At 48.7% G+C, this 25,873-nt stretch overlaps 1 protein-coding gene across 1 annotated transcript in view; it reads left to right on the top strand.

Annotated features, from left to right (window-relative positions):
- Positions 1-24,798, top strand: part of SLC2A9 (solute carrier family 2 member 9) — a 424,638-nt gene extending 399,840 nt beyond the window's left edge. Inside the window, exon 13 of the mRNA XM_089677407.1 lies at positions 18,258-24,798. Within this exon, the coding sequence (XP_089533533.1) occupies positions 18,258-18,530 (273 nt within the window). The 3' untranslated portion in view covers positions 18,531-24,798. The remainder of the gene's footprint in view (positions 1-18,257) is intronic.
- The last annotated feature ends 1,075 nt before the right edge of the window (positions 24,799-25,873 follow it).

Genomic DNA, 25,873 nt, shown 5'->3' with positions numbered 1-25,873 from the left:
AGACACAAAATTGTTACTTGCACAGACACAGAATTGTTACTCGCACAGACACAGAATTGTTACTCGCACAGACACAGAATTGTTACTCAGGGCCACAGAATTCATACTCAGGGACAGACAGAATTGTTACTGAGTGCCAGAGAATTGTTACTCAGGGACACCTAATCGTTGAATTAAATAGTATGTCAGACAACATGCAGAGGAGTGGCAGAGGAGGCAATGTTTTAGGAGCGAGCAGACGTGGCAGCAGAGGAAGGGGTCGAGGCAGCAGTATTCGCAGCCAGAGGCCAGTGCTCCCGGTGTCATCCAGCGGTCGTGTCTCCACCGACAACCCTGCCGTCATTGATTGGTTGGCTCGGTCGTCTTCCTCTTCCCAGGTCACCTCTGACACCTACAGCCAACGGTCGGTGGGTACGTCAGACACAACCGTTAGTTGGCATGGCCCGGGACCAAGCCCACTGAAATCACGTGTCCTCTACCTGCCCCTGTCCTTTGCTGTTCCCTCACCAAGCGAAGTATCGCATGCTGTGGGCTCAGCCCCACTGTACAGTGAGGAAGAGCTAACAGAGGGCGGTCAGGAACGGGGGGAGACATCGGCCTTTTCAGCAGCCAAGCGAACAAGTACTGGCGAGGAGAGTGGCTCGGTAGCCGGTCTAGAGACAGGTCTGTCTCCTGACCCAGACGCAGCCGAGGGGGCTAGTAGTGAGGCGGAGACCCTACTTGATGATGAGGAGGTTGATCGCACTTGGCAGCCTCGTCGTCATCAGGCAATTTCTTCCGCATCATCAGGAGAAGAGGGTGGCAGCTTGGCAGCGAGCAAAACAGTCGGTGGGTTGCCCAGGAGACAGCAGCAGGGTCGCATCAGTGTCAGTGGAGCCAAACGTCCACGGAGTAGAGCACCAGCTCCACTGCAGCCTACCACCACGGCCAGTAGTGGTGCCGGTGCGCACGGAGGAAGTAGCAGTCAGCCAGTGAAGAGTAGCGGGGGCAAATTTTCCTACTCGGTGGTGTGGCAATTTTTCCTCAAGCCGCCCGAGGAAGTAAACGTAGCCGTATGTCGACTATGTGGCCAGAAATGCAAGCGTGGCCAGGGGGCCCATGTTGGGACTACAGCGTTGCGTCAGCATATGCAGCGTCACCATTCGGTGGCCTGGGAAAACCGTGATAAACATACGGCGGTTCTGCCTGCCCCAGCCCCCGCTCCATCACCCGCTCCGTTACTTGCTCCGTCACCCGACGTCGTCAATCGCCCTCTATCAGCCAGTCAAGGCTCCAACACCTCTGCTGAGGGGAGTTGTCGCTCATTGGCATCTTCCGCTCGTTCAGATGCTCCTTCTCCTGCTACTCCTCTTCTCGGATTCCGTCAACAGTCTTTCTTGGAATCCGTATCCAAGAGACAACAGTTTGCGAGCACGCACCCGACGGTGCAAAAGCTGAACGTCCTCCTGTCCAAGTTGCTGGTGCTGCAGTCCCTCCCTTTCCAACTGGTGGACTCAGCACCTTTCCGAGAAATGATGGCTTGTGCCGCGCCGCGGTGGAGAGTGCCAAGCCGTCATTTCTTTGCCCAAAAGGCAGTGCCAGCCCTGCATTCACATGTAGAAGAGATGGTGGGCCAGTCTTTGAGCATGTCGGTCTCTGCCAAAGTGCACGGCAGCGCCGACGTGTGGAGCTGTAACTACGGTCAGGGACAGTACATGTCATTTACGGCCCACTGGGTGAACGTGGTGCCGGCACAGCCGCACCAGCAACTTGGACAGGTCACGACGCTTTTGCCTCCACGTTTGCACGTCCTTGGTCCAGCAAGCATGTCCGCCTCTACCACCTCTTTTTCCGCCGTGTCCTCAGCCGCCACCCCCGTGCCAAGTCCCATTACCCGACCGGCATATCACATGTGCAGGGCGCAACGGTGTCACGCTGTGCTGCACCTGGTATGCCTTGGCGAACGTAGTCACACAGGGGAGGAACTGCTGAGTGTAATGAACAGAGAAATCGACAGATGGCTGTCTCCGCGCAAACTAAAAATCGGAACCATGTTGACTGACAACGGAAAGAACATGGTGTCTGCTCTGCGTCAAGGAAGGTTGTGCCATGCGCCATGCATGGCTCACGTGTTCAATCTGGTTGTCAAGCGGTTCCTAAAATCCACCATCCCACTGCAAGACATCCTTAAAATGTCACGTAAACTGTGCATGCATTTCAGCCATTCCTACACCGCAAAGAACACCCTCATTGAGCTGCAGCGGCAGAACGGAATTCCACAGCATCGCCTGATCTGCGACGTTGCAACAAGGTGGAATTCAACCCTACACATGTTAGACTGCCTTTACGAGCAGCGAAAGGCCATCACCGATTTCCTGATGTTACAAGCGGATAAAGGTACTCCCCTGTGTAACTTAGATGTCAGCCATTGGCAGCTCATGCGTGACACCTGCCGCTTGCTCAGGCCCTTTGAGGAGGCCACGCTATTCGTGAGTCGGCAGGACTATGGGATGAACGACGTCATTCCTCTGTTGCACGTCCTGGAACAAATGCTGTTAACAATGGCTGGTCAGGGTGCGGTAGACGTGGCGCACAGATCTCAACGCCACATGACCCCTGTGGGGGCAGGACAGGAAGAAGAGGAGGAGGTAGAGGAGGACATTTGTGCTCAGGAATTATTGAGTGAAATGGGTGGTTTTTCCACTCAGCGGACAGGAGTGGAGGAGCAGGAGCATCTGGTAGAGGAGGAGGAGGAGGAGACAGAGGACCCAGACGCACCGTGGCAGTATGCTGTGGAGATGGAGGCAGGGAGTCCCTCGCATTCCTTGGCACAAATGGCCCATAGCATGCTCGGTTGCTTGCGTAGCGACAGCCGAATAATAACCATCAGACAGAGGGATGACTTTTGGCTGTCCACCTTGTTGGACCCTCGCTACCGGTCCAAAATGGTGGCCTTTTTCACACCTGCTGAGAGGGAGGCCAAAATTACGTACTATAAAAACCACCTATGTAGTCAGTTGGTCTCTGCCTTTGTGCGCCATCGTCCATCCTCAGACACTGTGGGCCCTGTGCGCTCGCGTTCCGCTGGCATGGCAGCAGGGGAGGGGTGGGGTGGTAGGAGCAGTGGCAGCTCCACCAGCAGCGGCTGCCTCAGTCTGCAGTCGATGATGAGTAGCTTTCTTCACCAGCGCAGTGAGGAAACTACTAACCAGCCGCAGCAGCAGCAGCAGCATCAGGTGGACCTGGAGCAGGAGCTCAAACAACAGGCTTGGGCCTACTTGGACAGCACCCTGCCAACCGAGGTAGACAATCCCCTTGACTACTGGGCAACGAAACTTGACCTTTGGCCCCAACTAGCTGAATTTGCCCTTGAAAGGCTGTCATGCCCGGCCAGTAGCGTGGCATCGGAGCGCGTGTTTAGTGCGGCAGGAGGTATTGTAACTCCGCGGAGGACACGACTGTCCACCCAAAGTGTGGAGAGACTCACGTTTGTGAAAATGAATCAGGCGTGGATTAGTCTGGATTTCAAACCACCAGTTCCTGACACAACTGACTAAATCCGCCATGAATCATGCCTCAAACATGTGCCACTTTCAGGTCTCCTCACACTGCTGGTGTGTTGAATTTTTTGACATAGGGTGCTGGCAGATTACGGGCCTCCTATAGCTGCTGCCAGGCCCCTAATCTGCCATAGGCCCCTATATACCACCTCCTCCTGCTGCTGCCAGGTCCAGAGTCTCTCATGGGTCCCTGTACGGCCTCCCATTGCTGCTGTCTCCATCGCCACACTCTGCTGCCATGTGCCACTTTCAGGTCTCTTCACACTGCTGGTGTGTTAAATTTTTTGACATAGGGTGCAGGCAGATTACGGGCCTCACATAGCTGCTGCCAGGCCCCTAATCTGCCATGGGCCCCTATATACCACCTCCTCCTGCTGCTGCCAGGTCCAGAGTCTCTCATGGGTCCCTGTACGGCCTCCCATTGCTGCTGTCTCCATCGCCACACTCTGCTGCCATGTGCCACTTTCAGGTCTCTTCACACTGCTGGTGTGTTAAATTTTTTGACATAGGGTGCTGCAAGATAACGGGCCTCACATAGCTGCTGCCAGGCCCCTAATCAGCCATGGGCCCCTATACCGCCTCCTCCTGCTGCTGCCAGGTCCAGAGTCTCTCATGCCATGTGCCACTTTCAGGTCTCTTCACACTGCTGGTGTGTTAAATTTTTTGACATAGGGTGCTGGCAGATTACGGGCCTCCCATAGCTGCTGCCAGGCCCCTAATCTGCCATGGGCCCCTATATACCGCCTCCTCATGCTGCTGCCAAGTCCAGAGTCTGTCATGGTCCCTGTACGGCCTCCCATTGCTGCTGTCTCCATCGCCACACTCTGCTGCCATGTGCCACTTTCAGGTCTCTTCACACTGCTGGTGTGTTTAATTTTTTGACATAGGGTGCAGGCAGATTACGGGCCTCACATAGCTGCTGCCAGGCCCCTAATCTGCCATGGGCCCCTATATACCGCCTCCTCATGCTGCTGCCAAGTCCAGAGTCTCTCATGGGTCCCTGTACGGCCTCCCATTGCTGCTGTCTCCATCGCCACACTCTGCTGCCATGTGCCACTTTCAGGTCTCTTCACACTGCTGGTGTGTTAAATTTTTTGACATAGGGTGCAGGCAGATTACGGGCCTCACATAGCTGCTGCCAGGCCCCTAATCTGCCATGGGCCCCTATATACCGCCTCCTCATGCTGCTGCCAAGTCCAGAGTCTCTCATGGGTCCCTGTACGGCCTCCCATTGCTGCTGTCTCCATCGCCACACTCTGCTGCCATGTGCCACTTTCAGGTCTCTTCACACTGCTGGTGTGTTAAATTTTTTGACATAGGGTGCAGGCAGATTACGGGCCTCACATAGCTGCTGCCAGGCCCCTAATCTGCCATGGGCCCCTATATACCGCCTCCTCATGCTGCTGCCAAGTCCAGAGTCTGTCATGGTCCCTGTACGGCCTCCCATTGCTGCTGTCTCCATCGCCACACTCTGCTGCCATGTGCCACTTTCAGGTCTCTTCACACTGCTGGTGTGTTAAATTTTTTGACATAGGGTGCAGGCAGATTACGGGCCTCACATAGCTGCTGCCAGGCCCCTAATCTGCCATGGGCCCCTATATACCGCCTCCTCATGCTGCTGCCAAGTCTAGAGTCTCTCATGGGTCCCTGTACGGCCTCCCATTGCTGCTGTCTCCATCGCCACACTCTGCTGCCATGTGCCACTTTCAGGTCTCTTCACACTGCTGGTGTGTTAAATTTTTTGACATAGGGTGCAGGCAGATTACGGGCCTCACATAGCTGCTGCCAGGCCCCTAATCTGCCATGGGCCCCTATATACCGCCTCCTCATGCTGCTGCCAAGTCCAGAGTCTGTCATGGTCCCTGTACGGCCTCCCATTGCTGCTGTCTCCATCGCCACACTCTGCTGCCATGTGCCACTTTCAGGTCTCTTCACACTGCTGGTGTGTTTAATTTTTTGACATAGGGTGCAGGCAGATTACGGGCCTCACATAGCTGCTGCCAGGCCCCTAATCTGCCATGGGCCCCTATATACCGCCTCCTCATGCTGCTGCCAAGTCTAGAGTCTCTCATGGGTCCCTGTACGGCCTCCCATTGCTGCTGTCTCCATCGCCACACTCTGCTGCCATGTGCCACTTTCAGGTCTCTTCACACTGCTGGTGTGTTAAATTTTTTGACATAGGGTGCAGGCAGATTACGGGCCTCACATAGCTGCTGCCAGGCCCCTAATCTGCCATGGGCCCCTATATACCGCCTCCTCATGCTGCTGCCAAGTCCAGAGTCTCTCATGGGTCCCTGTACGGCCTCCCATTGCTGCTGTCTCCATCGCCACACTCTGCTGCCATGTGCCACTTTCAGGTCTCTTCACACTGCTGGTGTGTTAAATTTTTTGACATAGGGTGCAGGCAGATTACGGGCCTCACATAGCTGCTGCCAGGCCCCTAATCTGCCATGGGCCCCTATATACCGCCTCCTCATGCTGCTGCCAAGTCCAGAGTCTCTCATGGGTCCCTGTACGGCCTCCCATTGCTGCTGTCTCCATCGCCACACTCTGCTGCCATGTGCCACTTTCAGGTCTCTTCACACTGCTGGTGTGTTAAATTTTTTGACATAGGGTGCAGGCAGATTACGGGCCTCACATAGCTGCTGCCAGGCCCCTAATCTGCCATGGGCCCCTATATACCGCCTCCTCATGCTGCTGCCAAGTCCAGAGTCTGTCATGGTCCCTGTACGGCCTCCCATTGCTGCTGTCTCCATCGCCACACTCTGCTGCCATGTGCCACTTTCAGGTCTCTTCACACTGCTGGTGTGTTAAATTTTTTGACATAGGGTGCAGGCAGATTACGGGCCTCACATAGCTGCTGCCAGGCCCCTAATCTGCCATAGGCCCCTATATACCGCCTCCTCATGCTGCTGCCAGGTCCAGAGTCTCTCATGGGTCCCTGTACGGCCTCCCATTGCTGCTTTCTCCATCGCCACACTCTGCCATGTGCCACTTTCAGGTCTCCTCACACACTGCTGGTGTGTTGAATTTTTTGACATAGGGTGCTGGCAGATTACGGGCCTCCCATAGCTGCTGCCAGGCCCCTAATCTGCCATGGGCCCCTATATACCGCCTCCTCATGCTGCTGCCAAGTCCAGAGTCTGTCATGGGTCCCTGTACGGCCTCCCATTGCTGCTGTCTCCATCGCCACACTCTGCTGCCATGTGCCACTTTCAGGTCTCTTCACACTGCTGGTGTGTTAAATTTTTTGACATAGGGTGCAGGCAGATTACGGGCCTCACATAGCTGCTGCCAGGCCCCTAATCTGCCATGGGCCCCTATATACCGCCTCCTCATGCTGCTGCCAAGTCCAGAGTCTGTCATGGTCCCTGTACGGCCTCCCATTGCTGCTGTCTCCATCGCCACACTCTGCTGCCATGTGCCACTTTCAGGTCTCTTCACACTGCTGGTGTGTTAAATTTTTTGACATAGGGTGCAGGCAGATTACGGGCCTCACATAGCTGCTGCCAGGCCCCTAATCTGCCATGGGCCCCTATATACCGCCTCCTCATGCTGCTGCCAAGTCCAGAGTCTCTCATGGGTCCCTGTACGGCCTCCCATTGCTGCTGTCTCCATCGCCACACTCTGCTGCCATGTGCCACTTTCAGGTCTCTTCACACTGCTGGTGTGTTAAATTTTTTGACATAGGGTGCAGGCAGATTACGGGCCTCACATAGCTGCTGCCAGGCCCCTAATCTACCATGGGCCCCTATATACCGCCTCCTCATGCTGCTGCCAAGTCCAGAGTCTGTCATGGTCCCTGTACGGCCTCCCATTGCTGCTGTCTCCATCGCCACACTCTGCTGCCATGTGCCACTTTCAGGTCTCTTCACACTGCTGGTGTGTTAAATTTTTTGACATAGGGTGCAGGCAGATTACGGGCCTCACATAGCTGCTGCCAGGCCCCTAATCTGCCATGGGCCCCTATATACCGCCTCCTCATGCTGCTGCCAAGTCCTAGAGTCTCTCATGGGTCCCTGTACGGCCTCCCATTGCTGCTGTCTCCATCGCCACACTCTGCTGCCATGTGCCACTTTCAGGTCTCTTCACACTGCTGGTGTGTTAAATTTTTTGACATAGGGTGCAGGCAGATTACGGGCCTCACATAGCTGCTGCCAGGCCCCTAATCTGCCATGGGCCCCTATATACCGCCTCCTCATGCTGCTGCCAAGTCCAGAGTCTGTCATGGTCCCTGTACGGCCTCCCATTGCTGCTGTCTCCATCGCCACACTCTGCTGCCATGTGCCACTTTCAGGTCTCTTCACACTGCTGGTGTGTTAAATTTTTTGACATAGGGTGCAGGCAGATTACGGGCCTCACATAGCTGCTGCCAGGCCCCTAATCTGCCATGGGCCCCTATATACCGCCTCCTCATGCTGCTGCCAAGTCTAGAGTCTCTCATGGGTCCCTGTACGGCCTCCCATTGCTGCTGTCTCCATCGCCACACTCTGCTGCCATGTGCCACTTTCAGGTCTCTTCACACTGCTGGTGTGTTAAATTTTTTGACATAGGGTGCAGGCAGATTACGGGCCTCACATAGCTGCTGCCAGGCCCCTAATCTGCCTGGGCCCCTATATACCGCCTCCTCATGCTGCTGCCAAGTCCAGAGTCTCTCATGGGTCCCTGTACGGCCTCCCATTGCTGCTGTCTCCATCGCCACACTCTGCTGCCATGTGCCACTTTCAGGTCTCTTCACACTGCTGGTGTGTTAAATTTTTTGACATAGGGTGCAGGCAGATTACGGGCCTCACATAGCTGCTGCCAGGCCCCTAATCTGCCATGGGCCCCTATATACCGCCTCCTCATGCTGCTGCCAAGTCCAGAGTCTCTCATGGGTCCCTGTACGGCCTCCCATTGCTGCTGTCTCCATCGCCACACTCTGCTGCCATGTGCCACTTTCAGGTCTCTTCACACTGCTGGTGTGTTAAATTTTTTGACATAGGGTGCAGGCAGATTACGGGCCTCACATAGCTGCTGCCAGGCCCCTAATCTGCCATGGGCCCCTATATACCGCCTCCTCATGCTGCTGCCAAGTCCAGAGTCTGTCATGGTCCCTGTACGGCCTCCCATTGCTGCTGTCTCCATCGCCACACTCTGCTGCCATGTGCCACTTTCAGGTCTCTTCACACTGCTGGTGTGTTAAATTTTTTGACATAGGGTGCAGGCAGATTACGGGCCTCACATAGCTGCTGCCAGGCCCCTAATCTGCCATAGGCCCCTATATACCGCCTCCTCATGCTGCTGCCAGGTCCAGAGTCTCTCATGGGTCCCTGTACGGCCTCCCATTGCTGCTTTCTCCATCGCCACACTCTGCCATGTGCCACTTTCAGGTCTCCTCACACACTGCTGGTGTGTTGAATTTTTTGACATAGGGTGCTGGCAGATTACGGGCCTCCCATAGCTGCTGCCAGGCCCCTAATCTGCCATGGGCCCCTATATACCGCCTCCTCATGCTGCTGCCAAGTCCAGAGTCTGTCATGGGTCCCTGTACGGCCTCCCATTGCTGCTGTCTCCATCGCCACACTCTGCCATGTGCCACTTTCAGGTCTCCTCACACACTGCTGGTGTGTAGAATTTTTTGACATAGGGTGCTGGCAGATTACGGGCCTCCCATAGCTGCTGCCAGGCCCCTAATCTGCCATGGGCCCCTATATACCGCCTCCTCATGCTGCTGCCAAGTCCAGAGTCTGTCATGGGTCCCTGTACGGCCTCCCATTGCTGCTGTCTCCATCGCCACACTCTGCTGCCATGTGCCACTTTCAGGTCTCTTCACACTGCTGGTGTGTTAAATTTTTTGACATAGGGTGCAGGCAGATTACGGGCCTCACATAGCTGCTGCCAGGCCCCTAATCTGCCATGGGCCCCTATATACCGCCTCCTCATGCTGCTGCCAAGTCCAGAGTCTCTCATGGGTCCCTGTACGGCCTCCCATTGCTGCTGTCTCCATCGCCACACTCTGCTGCCATGTGCCACTTTCAGGTCTCTTCACACTGCTGGTGTGTTAAATTTTTTGACATAGGGTGCAGGCAGATTACGGGCCTCACATAGCTGCTGCCAGGCCCCTAATCTGCCATGGGCCCCTATATACCGCCTCCTCATGCTGCTGCCAAGTCTAGAGTCTCTCATGGGTCCCTGTACGGCCTCCCATTGCTGCTGTCTCCATCGCCACACTCTGCTGCCATGTGCCACTTTCAGGTCTCTTCACACTGCTGGTGTGTTAAATTTTTTGACATAGGGTGCAGGCAGATTACGGGCCTCACATAGCTGCTGCCAGGCCCCTAATCTGCCATGGGCCCCTATATACCGCCTCCTCATGCTGCTGCCAAGTCCAGAGTCTGTCATGGTCCCTGTACGGCCTCCCATTGCTGCTGTCTCCATCGCCACACTCTGCTGCCATGTGCCACTTTCAGGTCTCTTCACACTGCTGGTGTGTTTAATTTTTTGACATAGGGTGCAGGCAGATTACGGGCCTCACATAGCTGCTGCCAGGCCCCTAATCTGCCATGGGCCCCTATATACCGCCTCCTCATGCTGCTGCCAAGTCCAGAGTCTCTCATGGGTCCCTGTACGGCCTCCCATTGCTGCTGTCTCCATCGCCACACTCTGCTGCCATGTGCCACTTTCAGGTCTCTTCACACTGCTGGTGTGTTAAATTTTTTGACATAGGGTGCAGGCAGATTACGGGCCTCACATAGCTGCTGCCAGGCCCCTAATCTGCCATGGGCCCCTATATACCGCCTCCTCATGCTGCTGCCAAGTCCAGAGTCTGTCATGGTCCCTGTACGGCCTCCCATTGCTGCTGTCTCCATCGCCACACTCTGCCATGTGCCACTTTCAGGTCTCCTCACACTGCTGGTGTGTTCCATTTTTTGTCATAGGGTGCTGGCAGATTATGGGCCTCCCATAACTGCTGCCAGGCCCCTAATCTGCCATGGGCCCCTATACCGACTCCTCATGCTGTGACGTTGCAACAAGGTGGAATTCAACCCTACATATGTTAGACCGCCTTTACGAACAGCAAAAGGCCATCACAGATTTCCTGATGTTAAAAGCAGATAAAGGTACTCCCTGTGTAACTTAGATGTCAGCCATTGGCAGCTCATGCGTGACACCTGCGCTTGCTCAGGCCCTTTGAGGAGGCCACGCTATTCGTGAGTCGGCAGGACTATGGGATGAACGACGTCATTCCTCTGTTGCACGTCCTGGAACAAATGCTGTTAACAATGGCTGGTCAGGGTGCGGTAGACGTGGCGCACAGATCTCAACGCCACATGGCCCCTGTGGGGGCAGGACTGGAAGAAGAGGAGGAGGTAGAGGAGGACATTGGTGCTCAGGAATTATTGAGTGAAATGGGTGGTTTTTCCACTCAGCGGACAGGAGTGGAGGAGCAGGAGCATCTGGTAGAGGAGGAGGAAGAGGAGACAGAGGACCTAGACGCACCGTGGCAGTATGCTGTGGAGATGGAGGCAGGGAGTCCCTCGCATTCCTTGGCACAAATGGCCCATAGCATGCTCGGTTGCTTGCGTAGCGACAGCCGAATAATAACCATCAGACAGAGGGATGACTTTTGGCTGTCCACCTTGTTGGACCCTCGCTACCGTTCAAAAATGGTGGCCTTTTTCACACCTGCTGAGAGGGAGGCCAAAATAACGTACTATAAAAAACACCTATGTAGTCAGCTGGTCTCTGCCTGTCTGCGCCAACGTCCATCCTCAGACACTGTGGGCCCTGTGCGCTCGTGTTCCGCTGCCATGGCAGCAGGGGAGGGGTGGGGTGGTAGGAGCAGTGGCAGCTCCACCAGCAGCGGCTGCCTCAGTCTGCAGTCGATGATGAGTAGCTTTCTTCACCAGCGCAGTGAGGAAACTACTAACCAGCCGCAGCAGCAGCAGCAGCATCAGGTGGACCTGGAGCAGGACCTCAAACAACAGGCTTAGGCCTACTTGGACAGCACCCTGCCAACCGAGGTAGACAATCCCCTTGACTACTGGGCAACGAAACTTGACCTTTGGCCCCAACTAGCTGAATTTGCCCTTGAAAGGCTGTCATGCCCGGCCAGTAGCGTGGCATCGGAGCGCGTGTTTAGTGCGGCAGGAGGTATTGCAACTCCGCGGAGGACACGACTGTCCACCCAAAGTGTGGAGAGACTCACGTTTGTGAAAATGAATCAGGCGTGGATTAGTCTGGATTTCAAACCACCAGTTCCTGACACAACTGACTAAATCCGCCATGAATCATGCCCCAAACATGTGCCACTTTCAGGTCTCCTCACACTGCTGGTGTGTTCCATTTTTTGTCATAGGGTGCTGGCAGATTACGGGCCTCCCATAGCTGCTGCCAGGCCCCTAATCTGCCATAGGCCCCTATACCGCCTCCTCATGCTGCTGCCAAGTCCAGAGTCTCTCATGGGTCCCTGTACGGCCTCCCATTGCTGCTGCCTCCATCGCCACACTCTGCCATGTGCCACTTTCAGGTCTCCTCACACTGCTGGTGTGTTCCATTTTTTGTCATAGGGTGCTGGCAGATTACGGGCCTCCCATAGCTGCTGCCAGGCCCCTAATCTGCCATGGGCCCCTATACCGCCTCCTCATGCTGCTGCCAGGTCCAGAGTCTCTCATGGGTCCCTGTACGGCCTCCCATTGCTGCTGTCTCCATCGCCACACTCTGCCATGTGCCACTTTCAGGTCTCCTCACACTGCTGGTGGGTTCCATTTTTTGTCATAGGGTGCTGGCAGATTACGGGCCTCCCATAGCTGCTGCCAGGCCCGTAATCTGCCATGGGCCCCCGTACCGACTCCTCATGCTGCTGCCAGGCCCGTAATCTGTCATGGGCCACTGTTGTCGCTTGTTGGCATATTCCGCTCGTTCAGATGCTCCTTCTCCTGCTACTCCTCTTCACGGATTCCGTCAGCAGTCTTTCTTGGAATCCGTTTCCAAGAGACAACAGTTTGCGAGCACGCACCCGACGGTGCAGAAGCTGAACGTCCTCCTGTCCAAGTTGCTGCTGCCAGGCTCGTAATCTGTCATGCGCCCCTGTACCGCCTCCTCATGCTGCTGCCAGGTCCAGAGTGTGTCATGGGCCCCCGTACCGACTCCTCATGCTGCTGCCAGGCCCGTAATCTGTCATGGGCCCCTGTACCGCCTCCCCATGCTGCTGCCAGGTCCAGAGTGTGTCATGGGTCCCTGTACGGCCTCCCATTGCTGCTGCCAGGCCCGTAATCTGCCATGGGCCCCTGTACCGACTCCTCATGCTGCTGCCAGGCCCGTAATCTGTCATGGGCCCCTGTACCGCCTCCTCATGCTGCTGCCAGGTCCAGAGTGTGTCATGGGTCCCTGTACGGCCTCCCATTGCTGCTGTCTCTATCGCCACACTCTGCCATGTGCCACTTTCAGGTCTCCTCACACTGCTGGTGGTTTCCATTTTTGTCATAGGGTGCTGTATGGCCTCCCATTGCTGCTGCCTCCACCGCCACACTGTGGCTCCACACTCTGGTTTTGGCCCCGTGACTGCCCAAATGAGTGAAGTGTGCGGTGATTCTAAGATCGACGGCACTCATCTGCATGTCATACTGACTGACAGTATTATTTCTCTTCCCCAGCAGACTCCAAGGGCATTTAAATTAAAGGTACAGTGTTCTGCACTAATATTAAGTCTCTCTGAAGCCTAGAAACACCCTTTTTTAAGTTAAATTCACAGCGAATTTATTCGACTCGAATCGAATATTGTCCACGAATTCGCCGAATCAGTCGAATCGAATTTTTCATTTCTTCGCTCATCTCTAGTAACAAGGTGTCAAGTTTGTAAAAGAGTCACATTCAACTAGACTCATTTTGTAATGTTGATATTCAAATGGCTTATCCAAGTGGCTACCTTAGTTCATATAGGTGTTGGGAACAGACCTTGGCATTTGTTGTGTTTCATGAAATGTGTCAAAAGTCAAAACATGATTGTCCAAGAGCATGACTGGAGTATAAACATCCACAGAGAAAGCAGGGAACAGTTCCAACTGATAATAATGCATCACAGGCAGAGATCACAGTACGTTTTCAAATAACAAGATTTCTGGCACGATAACCAGATACGTTTTGCACTTGTTTAACAGATGCAACAAAACAGCTAACAGGCCAAAAGGAAGCTAATAAGAGAAGCCCATTGCTCTTCAGAAGACCTTAAACATTCTCTAAAGTAACCCATGCAAGTAAAAACACTGAAAAATCAAATATTTAAAAGGCCTACATGCCTTTAAATCTTTTTTATTTGCAATGTGCCTTTAAATTTGCTAGAAAAATTTACTACATTTACTGTCTGTGCTGACCCATCTCCTTCATTCCTCTCCTCGCCTGCCTACATAACCTTTTATGAAGAAAGAAAACCCCTTCCCATCATTAATGCTGTCAGCAATGGCACCATATTGAAGAGAAATGTCACAAAGCCTGAGAAAAAAAATAATGTCTTTACATAAGAAAGGTGAAGGCTACAAGAAGATCAGCAAAGCTTTACTTATCAGTCAGAATACTGTAGCAAAAGTGATACAAACATTTAACAAAGATGGAACTGCAACCATCTCACAGAGGAGTCCAGGTCATCCACGGAAGTTTACACCTTGACAGGAGCGTCTTCTGTTAAGAAAGGTTGAAGAAAATCGCCATGTAAGTTCACTGCAGTTAGCTAAAGAAGTAGAAAGGCAAACTGGGGGATTGTTTCCCGTGACATAATATGGAATAGAGTGCATTGAAATGGCATGGATGGGTGTTGTCCACAAAGGAAACCTCTACTAAAGCTCATGCACAAAAAAGCCCGCCTAGAATTTGCCAGGGCCCATGCTGAAAATGAAGACTACTGGGACTGCTTTGGAACTGATGGCTTCAAAACTGTATGGCGTCGCAAAGGGGATGAGTACAAGGAAAAATGCATTGTGCCTACAAGGAAACGTGGTGGCAGTGGCCTTCTGTGGGGCTTCATGAGTGCTGGTGGTGTCAGGGAGCTGCATTTCATTGATGGTATCATGAATTCACAGATGTACTGCTCTATATTGAAAGATTAGATGTTTCCATCACTCCGTACCTTGGTCATCGTGCACTTTTCCAACAAGACAATGATCCAAAACACACATCTAAGACCACCGTTGCATTTCTGAAGAAGAACAGGGTGAAAGCGATTCAGTGGCCAAGTATGTCTCCTGATCTGAACCCAATCGAACACCTATGGGGAATTCTGAAGAGACAAAATGAGCATCACTCTGCATCCAGCCTCTAAAAGAGGTTGTTCTTGAAGAATGGAAAAAGATAGATGTTGCAATATGTCGCCAAATTATTTATTCCATGCCTAGAAGACTTGGTGCTGCCCTTACAAATCCTGGAGGTCATACAAAACACTATATGTAGTAATTTTTGTTATGGGGTGTATTCATTTTTGCATCAACTAGTTTGAGTAAAACTGAAGATTTTGTAAATCTACGTTATATTATTAACTTTACTTTCATGCAATGAGCAGAGGCGGACTGACCATTTGGGAACTCGGGCACTGCCTGAGGGCCCGGGGTCAGTAGGGGGCCCCATGAGATACCCCTGGCACCTTTCATAGGCTTTTTTGGGTGTGGTTTGAGCTTGGGTGAGGACACAGGGGCCCCATGATCCCCTATTGCCCGGGGGCCCCATGAGTTGTCAGTCCACCCCTGCCAATGAGCTAAACAAATGTTCTATAAAACTCAGTTTTATCAACATTTTGGAAATTGTTCTTGTGTTTCTTGAGATCTTGATTAAATTCTTACTTTTCAAAAGGGGTGTACTCATTTATACTGAGCACTGTAAATAACACAATGAACTTACAGCTCAGAGATCAACCTTAAAAAAAAAATCAAAGAAATGTTAGCTTTTTCTGACCAGACCATAACAAACTTATTTGTGATTGTCTACTTTTTGTTACAATGCTTTACACTTTGTATTCCTCAGCAGGGATCCATGCATATATGCACTGCTTTACATGGAGAACCCATACAATACATATGGTATCTCTGTTATCTGATAATGAAAAGGCTACCAGTAAAAGCTGTGCAATATTTACAATCCAAATGCTTGTAGGATTTGTCATTGTTCCAAGAGTACACTTTGAGCCCTAGGCAATAAACATTTATGTCCTTCCATAACCTCCTAGTAACACTTGTGACCCTGTGTGCAAGAGCAATTTATTTGATATTTATGTATTGCATAGAATTGTTTGAAAGATTCCTCGAGGCGCTGTCATGTTAATTATTGTCTCAAGACACTGTGCTAATGACCTCTGTGATTATTTAATCTAATGTTTGCCATTCTCTCTGCCAAATTTATTTTACAATAGTAAAATTGTTAGCAGGCAGGTGATGGGGTCAAATTGTGTTTCGTTTTAATATCAATTTGTTTTATATTTTTGGAGTAGAAAGAGAAGGATTGGTGCCATAACAAAGATATGAGGAATTGTCCGAAAGGATAGATAGATAGATAGATAGATAGATAGATAGATAGATAGATAGATAGATAGATTTCATAGATAGATAGATAGATAGATAGATAGATAGATAGATAGATTTCATAGATTTTCATTTTAACTTTTTATTACCTAGTAAAAAATGAAAAAAATATATTTTTTTTTATTTTCATGTTATTATTAAGGTCTCCTCCTTTGGTGTATCTTTTTACCAATAGTGAATAAAAAATGATGCTGCTTTTCTTAAAACAGATAATTACCCTATGAACCTCCGTTTGGAGGTTTGTGTGTTGGACGCTTTAAATAAGTAAAAAAAAAAACTAAGATTTGCTATATATGTTTATTGCACTAAAGTGTTACTAAACCCAGGACCCTGCATTCACTATATCTGGTCTCCCACAGTACACACAACATGGAAACGCAATTATTTTAGTAAATATAAACTGCTAAATACCTTTTCTCATCAGCAGTTAGAGCAGTCTTGTGACTTCAGCAGAACACTGGTTAAAGCAGGAGGATTTTTCTTTCTGCTCTATCAGGATGTGGATGCCCTGACCCTCTGTCTGGACAGTGCTGATTGGCCCTGTGCTGATCACATGCACTCTCCTATGTTTAAAAAAAAACTGAGCATGTGCATGTGACTATGGATTCAGTCTGTATCAGGTGTTCATTTCAAAAGGAGGAGGGGCAGAGAAGAAAGGATCAAACAGCCTTTTTACACAATGCGGGGTATTAACTCCTTAGGTTCTACATTGAGTATAACAAGCATGCTTTACTGCATATACAGACTGATTTTACTGTTGTGGGTTTAGTAACACTTTAAAGTGGAACTACACTGCATCTTCGCACTATAAAGCGAAAACACTATTTGATTCATTTTTATTATTCAAAACTAACTCACACATCCATCCATGCCTACATGCTTTATTATGCTGTGAAAATCACTTTGAAAAACACCCCCTAGCATTTCTGGCCATGCCATCCTGAGTAAGGGTGGATGATTCATGTAGCATTTACTTCCTGGAAGCTGTCTGCCCTTAGCTAATGCATTCAGGCAGGAGGGTGTGGTTAGCTGAAAAAACCCCTCCTGAAGACTCCTGGGATTAAAACAAGTAAATATAATCTACTTTCCTATTTATTTATTAATGCTTGCGGCATAAGGATATCCAGGGAATATCTGATTGCCTCTCGGAGGATCAGGAAGGAATCTTTTTCCCTGCAGGAGCAAATTGGATCATGCTTTGCTGGTTTTTTTGCCTTCCTCTGGATCAACTGTGGGTATAGGATTATAACTTTTTTTTTTTTTAATAGTTGAACTGGATGAACTTTTGTCTTTTTTTAGCCAGACTAACTATGTAACTATAAGGATTAAAAGTAGTCAATGTTGATTGAGAGACTGAAGTTCCGCTTTAAAATATGTATCTTGAATTTACTTAAACTGACATATTGTTTATACTTATTAGACCTACTAGAAGTACCCCATGGGTCACACTCACCACAGTTGGAGAAATTTTGGTTTAGTGGTCACAGTAAAATCCAGTGGGAAGGACTTCGGACATTGAGCAATTTCTTTTCAAGGAGGGGGGAGGAAAGTTTTTAAAATATTTTTCTTCTTTACATGATTAAGGTTTTGAGTTTTTAATGACTAAAATGAATTAGAAAAAGCACTGCTGACTTCCATCTTCCAATCATGTGCAAGCGAAAATGCTGGGTTTTTTTTACTTTCCATTCAGGTGATTGGGTATTCTTTGCAAAGAAAAAAAATCTCTCTTGCAATTGCAAACTGCAAATTCCCTTGCACGGTGAACAGCCTATTTGCCTTTAATGAATTATCCCCTATATACTGTATATCTAACAGAATATGGGGGGAATTTACTAAAACTGGTGCACCCAGAATTTGGTATAGCTGTGCATAGTAACCAATCAGCTTCTAGGTTTATTTTCAAAGTGCAATTAAACAAGCTGAAGTTAGAAGCTGATTGGTTACTATGCAGAGCTGCACCAGATTGTGTGCACCAGTTTTGGTAAATACAAAGTTACTATACTCAGTAGTTTACTTGTAAGCTTCTGCTGTTTTGCTAAATTGTACTTAAAGCAGTGTACACCATATAGGTATGGCTGCCCAACACAGGACTACAACAAACATATGTGAAATATATACATGGTCTAGAATATACTACCTTACCTACTGTATCTCGTATTTTGTGTCTCCATAGGACGGATTGAACAATTACTGTTTCTTGGTCTTTGCTGTGATCTCCTTGGCTGGTGCTCTCTACCTCTATTTCATTTTACCTGAAACGAAAAACAAAACTTTTAACGAAATTGACCAAGCTTTCTCCAAAATGAATAAAACATCCTCGGCATTGAAAGAGTCAGAGAAATATGCAAGTACAGAGAAGACTGTTGAACAGATTGAGAATACTAAAGCTCACACAAATCATACTGATCACAACAGTATGGAGATGGAATACATAAATCAGTTGTGAGGTGTACTTGAGGAACGTGGAGGCTCTCTACTCTGAATTACAACTCCCATTACTAACTGCCTACTCTTTGGTGACAGTGTATTGGCAGCTCTGTTCTGTCCTTTTCTTTTAATTATTATAAATTCAATATGCATTGCATATGATAATTTTATAATCTGTGCCAAACCTTCTATAAAATTACACTAATCTTTTCCCTACAGGATAAAATAACAGGGTCACTCAACTCATCCAATACTCAGCACCAAATACTCACCATAACTTCCCTCCCTTACTGCTCTGTTCATATTCAAATGCAAACTCTAACAGGTTTGAAGGTTGTTATGTAGTGAAACACTCTAATAATATTCTCTCCAGTTTAGAATATTCCCTCCTCCCAAGACCTCCTGCTCTCTACCTCCCTCATCTCTTCCTCCCGTGCTCATCTCCAGGTTTTCTCAAGAGTCTCCCCCATCCTCTTGAACTCCCTACTCCAATCCATTCGGCTATCTCCTAGTACATCAGCTTTCAGGGGATCCTTAAAAACTCATCTCTTTAGGGAAACCAATCCAGCCTCTACCTAATAATTGGAATTTGACTTTCTCCATCAACCTATTCCCCCACAGTTATTACCTTTTGTCTCATTTGCTCCTCCCCTTTAGATTGTAAGCTCTCCGGAGCAGAGCTCTCCTAATACTTTTGCATTGTATTGTAACTCTACTGTCTCCCTTACTTTGTAAAATGCTGTGCAAACTGTTGGTGCTATATAAATGGTGTATTTTAATAATAACAATAATAATTATTTATTTTAAAAATGCACTGAAACACATGTAAAAAGCAACTATTAAAACAAAATAACATTGTCCTGTACCATCAAACATAAAATTTGAAAGTATTTTCCATTTCTTTAAAAAATGCTTCAATTTTCACAAAATCTGCAATAGGCCTTACAGGGCCACGTTATCTAAAATTAGTAATAATTAAACGAGCCCAGATTTGAGTCACATGTTGTTTCACAAATCTTGCTCATGCAGTTGCAAGCTATGCAGCCCTTAAATTACAGGCTCAGGGCATTCCTTACGTAAGGTGTGGTGTTATGTAACAGGGTATCAAAGTATATGAAGCCCACTACAAGTCATAGTATAGCACAGTAAAGACCCTTTTGTCTTTCCTTAAGTCCCATACACATTGGCCAAATATTGGCCGGTATTGGCAGGTTCAACAGAAACAGGCCAACATTCGGCCCGTGTGTGCACCAGCCTGTCTGACAGAAGCCGGATGGCTTCTGTCCAACAGCCATGCTGGAAAGCCAGCATCCCATCAGTGCTGGCAGCCAATGGCTGTGTGCACTGACTGGTGTGTTCTGGCGAAGGGGCAGTCCCTCTCTCAGAACTCAATAGCTCAGTGGGGAGATCGCTGCACTAATCGGATCAGATAGTTCGTTCAGCAAGCTCCTCCCGAGATCTTCAGTTTTTTTGGTGTGTACCAGGCATGACACAGAATTGTCAGCTCTCCCTATCAGCTCCAAACACACTTATAGCTGCTGTGAAACCATCATTTTGTGGGCAGGGGGCTGAGTTAAAAATTCCTTTAAATGTTTGGCATTTGCAACTCAGCTGACATAAGCAATGCATTATAATTTATCTAATTTTTGTGGCAAACTGCAAACACATTGCTCAATAGCTCACAATTTGACCTGAATGGAAAACCCAGGGATCTGTCTTGAACCCAAGGTTGTGCAAATATGAATCATATCCCTTTTCAGAACATAAAGTATATTACAAATTTGGATGCTGGAGAATTAAACCACTTGACAGTCTGTCACTCAGGGGATCTGCAGGTGATATCTCTGCAGCGCCCAGGTGTACAACCTGCCGTGGCCAGTGTAGAGTTCTCAGTCTCCTTGTCTGTTTATTGATTCATTTATTATTTTATTATGGGTAACTTAACAGAAGGCGTGATTGTCTCAAGTAGGCAGAAGCAAACAAAGAATCTCTAAGACTGTAAGAAACCAGTCAGTGACTCAGGTGTCTAACTGTAACTAATATGTAGTTCAGAAGAGACTTTAATAACTTAGAAATTGTCATGTTGCCTAGTATAGTAGGTTATGGAGAGACAACAACCAGGCCAAGTCAGGTCTATAAACAGCAAAGAGAAACTAGTCGTGTGTATAATATTCTATCCCATCACACCTTCGTTATCAAGCATATATTGCACATACATTACAGTCACATCATATTTTGTAATGTAAAAATGTGGGTACTTCTGAAGGGTGTCATTCCCGTTAAATTAGGAAGTAGCCCAAACATGATAGTTCAAACTAGAGGAGTCCATGACTACTTGTGATGTTCCTGCTTTAGGTCCAAGATACTGTAATTATTGCTATTGGCCAAAAATTACCCATAGTCATAACCTAAAGATTAAAATCTAGATTCACCTTTCACTGGTGTAAAGCAGGGGTCTCCACACCTTCTAAACAAATGGCTATATTACTGTCCTTCAGACTTTACCAGGCAGGATCTTGGCCAGTGGGAAAAGAAAATTCCTCAGCTTCAGTGTGAGTAAACAATGCCTCAGGCTTAGTGGTCATTGGGAAAAAAAATCCATAGCACTTGTGTTCAGTAGGAAGAGGATAGAGCCCCATCATTGGTGTCAGTTGAAGGAATAAGTGATCCATTGTAAGTATCAGTGTGAGGAATAGTGTTCCATCCTTGATATCAGTGAGAAGAACAGTGTTCTATTTTTTTATAGCACCTGTGGTCAGTGGAAGGAGGAATAGTGCCCCAGCGTTAGTGTCAGTGGAAGGAATAAGTGTTCCATTGTTGTTCCCAGTTGTAGTTGGTGGAAGTAATACTGCCCCAAGAGTAAGCAAAGGGCCGCATCTAGCTTACGGCCTGCAGATTGGAGGCCACTAGTGTAGAGCAATGGTTCGCAAAGTTTCCTAGCTCAAAGCTACATTATATAAAGTCACAGATAATACTGTGGATGTTATATGCATTTGTACTGCACTAAGCAGTATTAGCCACACTTCGTTCTTAGAAAGGTCAGAGGCAAGGCATAGAAGTAAACAGTCAATCAACCCATGACTAACAATGGCTAGAATATAGAAAGATGGCTAGGAACCACCTGGGGCATGCTAATTTCCTGGTAGTCAGTGGACCACAGTTTAAGAAACATTGTGAAAAATCATTAAAGGACAATTGCTGACTGGTGTCTAAAGGTTGCAGCACTTTGCACAATAGTTTTGCCTTATTTAATAAATCTCCCTGATGATCCATAGTTTACAATCATTATATAGTTTGAATGACAAATGTTTTTGCACTACTGTATTTTATATTGTATATTTCTTGCCTATCACAGTCCACTCCTGTAATAGAGATACTGGGTGCAATCACTAAAAACAAGTCATATACACGCTCACAATCAACATGTAGTCATGTAGGTACCTTTTAACCAGCATTTAAACCATTACATATTCTACGCATGTGAAAGACCATCTACCAAATGAACACCTGCCCAGGCACATCATAGCATTCACCAGGCACTCCAAGAACAAAATCCAACTGCAATATTCTTGCACTGTCAAAACCTCCACTTTTATTATCACACAACACACAGGAGGATATATGTTATAGTCATCGCAATCTGCATAATAACACACACCAGTAAGAGTGCGAGCATTACAGCATGAAATAGACATAATTTGACAGCGTCACAGCATCGAATTAATACATTACTAAAGCTATGTTAGAAGCTGGGAGGAACAAATCCCATTGGAACCAAACTGCCCTGGGGGTCACGGAGAAGCCGTAGGCACAACCAGTCCATGAGCCCATATAGCCTTGGCAAAACTTCCAGCGTCAGAGCCTCCTCTGGCCACTAGGGGGGGGGGGCTTCTACTGATCTCGCCTGGACCTCCGCCTTATAAACCAATTTTCTGTAAGCTGTCCAATAGTGGGTGGTGCCACACCCACCACAGTAGGAGTAAGCAGAAGGGTTCCACGAGGATAACAGAGTCACGTTCAACCACCATATTCGTTATCTGAGAAGTCACACTTTTGCTCCTCATCTACCCCAAAACCTCTTTTCATCTCCCCCAGACTTAAAGATTTCTAACCTAGATGTCTTTAAACAGGTTTTTATCCCTTAATGTGAGGTTACTAGATGTCATAAACACGTTTCATTCCACAAACAAGTTTTTATCTTGCTCTCAGCAGAATATCTTGTGACTTTGACCTAGAGAAATGGGACATCAGTCACCTCTCATGCCCCTGGCATTTGGGCAACAATGCTTTATTGTAGAAATTACCCAAGAAACAAAGGGTCCAAGGCCAACACCTTTCATAGGCATTACAAACTCTCCAACGACCTGCTTACTGCCAAAGTTAATGGCCACTATTCAGTGCTCCTACTCCTTGACCTCTCCGCGGCCTTCGACACAGTCGACCACCCCCTCCTCCTCAAAAAACTACACTCCCTCGGCCTCAGAGATTCTGCTCTCTCCTGGCTCTCATCCTACCTGTCACAATGCTCTTTCAGTGTTACCTATAATGCTACCACCTCCCCCTCACTCCCCCTCTCTGTTGCGGTCCCTCAAGGCTCCATCCTCGGGCCCCTTCTCTTCTCCATCTACACCTCCTCCCTTGGCCAACTCATACACTTTCACGGCTTTAACTACCACCTTTATGCCGACGACACACAAATCTATCTCTCAACCCCCCACCTCACCCCTCAGTCTCTGCCCGAATCACACAGCTACTGAGCGACATATCAGACTGGATGTCGCTCCACTTCCTTAAACTGAACCTCTCCAAAACCGAGTTTCTTGTCTTCCCCCCAACCCGGACCCCACCCCCCACTGACTTCTCCATCACGTCCAACAATGCCACCATCAAACCCACCCCGCAGGCCAGAGTACTTGGTGTCATTCTGAAATCCAACCTATCCTTCCAGCCCCAAGTCCAATCTTTAACAAACTCATGCAGACTCCACCTCCGCAACATCGCCAAAATATGCATGTTCCTAACCCCAGAAACCACTAAACAGCTCATCCACTCCCTCATCATATCACGACTCGATTACTGCAACTCCCTCCTTACTGGCCTGCCTTGCCGCTGGCTATCCCTGCTTCACTCGATCCTGAATACGGCTGCCAGACTCATTCACCTTTCCAACTGCTCCTTTTACGCCACCCCCCTCTGCCAATCCCTCCACTGGCTTCCGATTGCGCAACGGATCAAATTCAAAATCCTTACACTGACGTACAAAGCCGTCCACCATACTGCCTCGTACTACATCTCCGACCTAATATCCAAGTACCACCCAGCACGCACACTCCGCTCCTCACAAGACCTCCTTCTCTCTAGTTCCCTGGTCTCCTCCTCCCATGCCCGCCTCCAGGACTTCTCCAGGGTGTCACCCATCCTCTGGAACTCACCTACTTTCTCCTTTAGGCGCACCCTGAAAACCCACCTCTTCAGGGAAGCCTACCCCACTCCCTGCTAACTTGCCGACCTCCTCCACTCTTCCTACCACTCCATCCCCCACAGCTTTCTCCTCCTGTGCCACCATCCCCCTCCCTCCTAGATTGAAAGCTCGAAAGAGCAGGGCCCTCGATCCCCTCATGTTTTCATTGTATTGTTATTGTTCTGTCACATGTTCTTTCCCCCTTTGTAATGTACAGCGCTGAGTGAACTGTTGGCGCTTTATAAATACTGTATAATAATAATAATTACAACTCCCATGTCTATTTTTTTTCCCGTATGTGCAATTTTTTTAAATTACATCCTTAGCAGGTAATTTCCTACTCTCAGATGTTGGTATAACCATGCATGTGAACCTGTTACTTCTTTACATGCTCGCTGGCTACATTGTCTATGCATTTTAATGCTGGGAGCAATTCAGTGACTCATAGTAACAAATTAACACACTGGGGACATCAGCCAGTACTTGAGGGCATTGGTTGATTGTGTTGAATTACTGGACTTCCAAAACTCCTGGGAAAATTGGAAACTTTTACTTGAAAAATGAAAGTGCGCTTTGTGTGTTGCCTGCTATGGAAACTTATGTACTGCACCCCCCCCCCCCCCAACCTAAAGTGACATTACATGGGGGACACAGGACACCTACAAAATGGGGGCCCTGTTCTGCAAAAAGATGGTTTCTTCTCAGCTTGACTTGATGTGAAATTATCCTGTGCCAAATTTACTATAAAGTGAGCTTAAAAAAGAAGTCGGGGTTTCATTTTTTTTGCCCATTTATTTTTACCTAGATGGATGCTGTATCTGTCCCCGACCGGCTCTTGTATGAGAACTCAGCAATCACATGACCGCTGTTCTCACACTCGCCCTATGCAGAGACAATTCTCTGCTCTCCCCCCCCCCCCATGCACTCACTGGAGCTCTGGGCTGTGGAGGGGAAGGGAGCGGCTGGCTCAGGCTCTCAGCAGATCGCTGGTAGGCTGAACCAGGTGTCGCTCCAGACTCTGTGGTGAATCCCGACTTTAAAGTCGGGATCATTCCCCATCCTGGACCGGCTGAGTGACGTCACAGGAATACAGGAGCTGCACTGAAAGGAGGGAGGAGGGGGAGAGAGCACAGCTGCCACAGTCGAGTCCTGAATTGTGCATGAGTGGAGGAGAGAGCCAGGAGAAGACGGGGTGGAGTTCTCTCTCCCTCCAGCTCCTCCTTCCTGTCAGCATCTGTATACACAGCTGCCAGCTTGTATATACCTGAGTGCTGTCAGATCAGAACTGTGTGGGGTTTGCTAACTAACCCCCCCCCCCCCACACACACACACACACACACGTGCATCTTTCTTCTGTTATTTTACAACTCACCAAACAGTCCAAAAAACAGAAAACATATACAGGTCTTGTCCAATATTCTTAATACACAAGGATTTCACTTTTACATATATAATAAGTACAGTATATTCTGACTACTTGCAGCCTCTGAGTCATAGGAGGTCTATATATATGCCTAATGTCAAATGGCTCCACTCAGCCACAGGGGTCTCCCACCATGCACAGCCTCAGTTCTTGCCATGACTCTACTGCTGGAGGTGGGATCCCCTAAGCTTGCTATAATGGGGGAGGGGAGAGGAAGTGCAGTTTGGTATCTTTGCCCTGGGCACTGGATGACCTTGTCCCAGCACTGGGTAAATATGTCATTTACTGGCCCCTTCCTTTTTCTGAATGGACAGTCAGTGATCAGTATCAATCACTGACTCTGTCCATTCATAACTGAAACATCATAAACTGTGCTTACTATGCCTCAGTTTATGAATGGACAATAAGCTCTGTACAGATGTATTTCTGTCCATTCATTGTGTGCTTCTGAGGGCTGTGTTCTCAATCTACTTTCTCT

The sequence above is a fragment of the Staurois parvus genome, unplaced genomic scaffold (assembly GCF_062004578.1).
Source record: "Staurois parvus isolate SC_StPar_1 unplaced genomic scaffold, SC_StPar_1.0 ptg000186l, whole genome shotgun sequence".
Taxonomy (NCBI): Eukaryota; Metazoa; Chordata; class Amphibia; order Anura; family Ranidae; genus Staurois; species Staurois parvus.
This window is presented reverse-complemented; position numbering and strand designations above follow the sequence as displayed.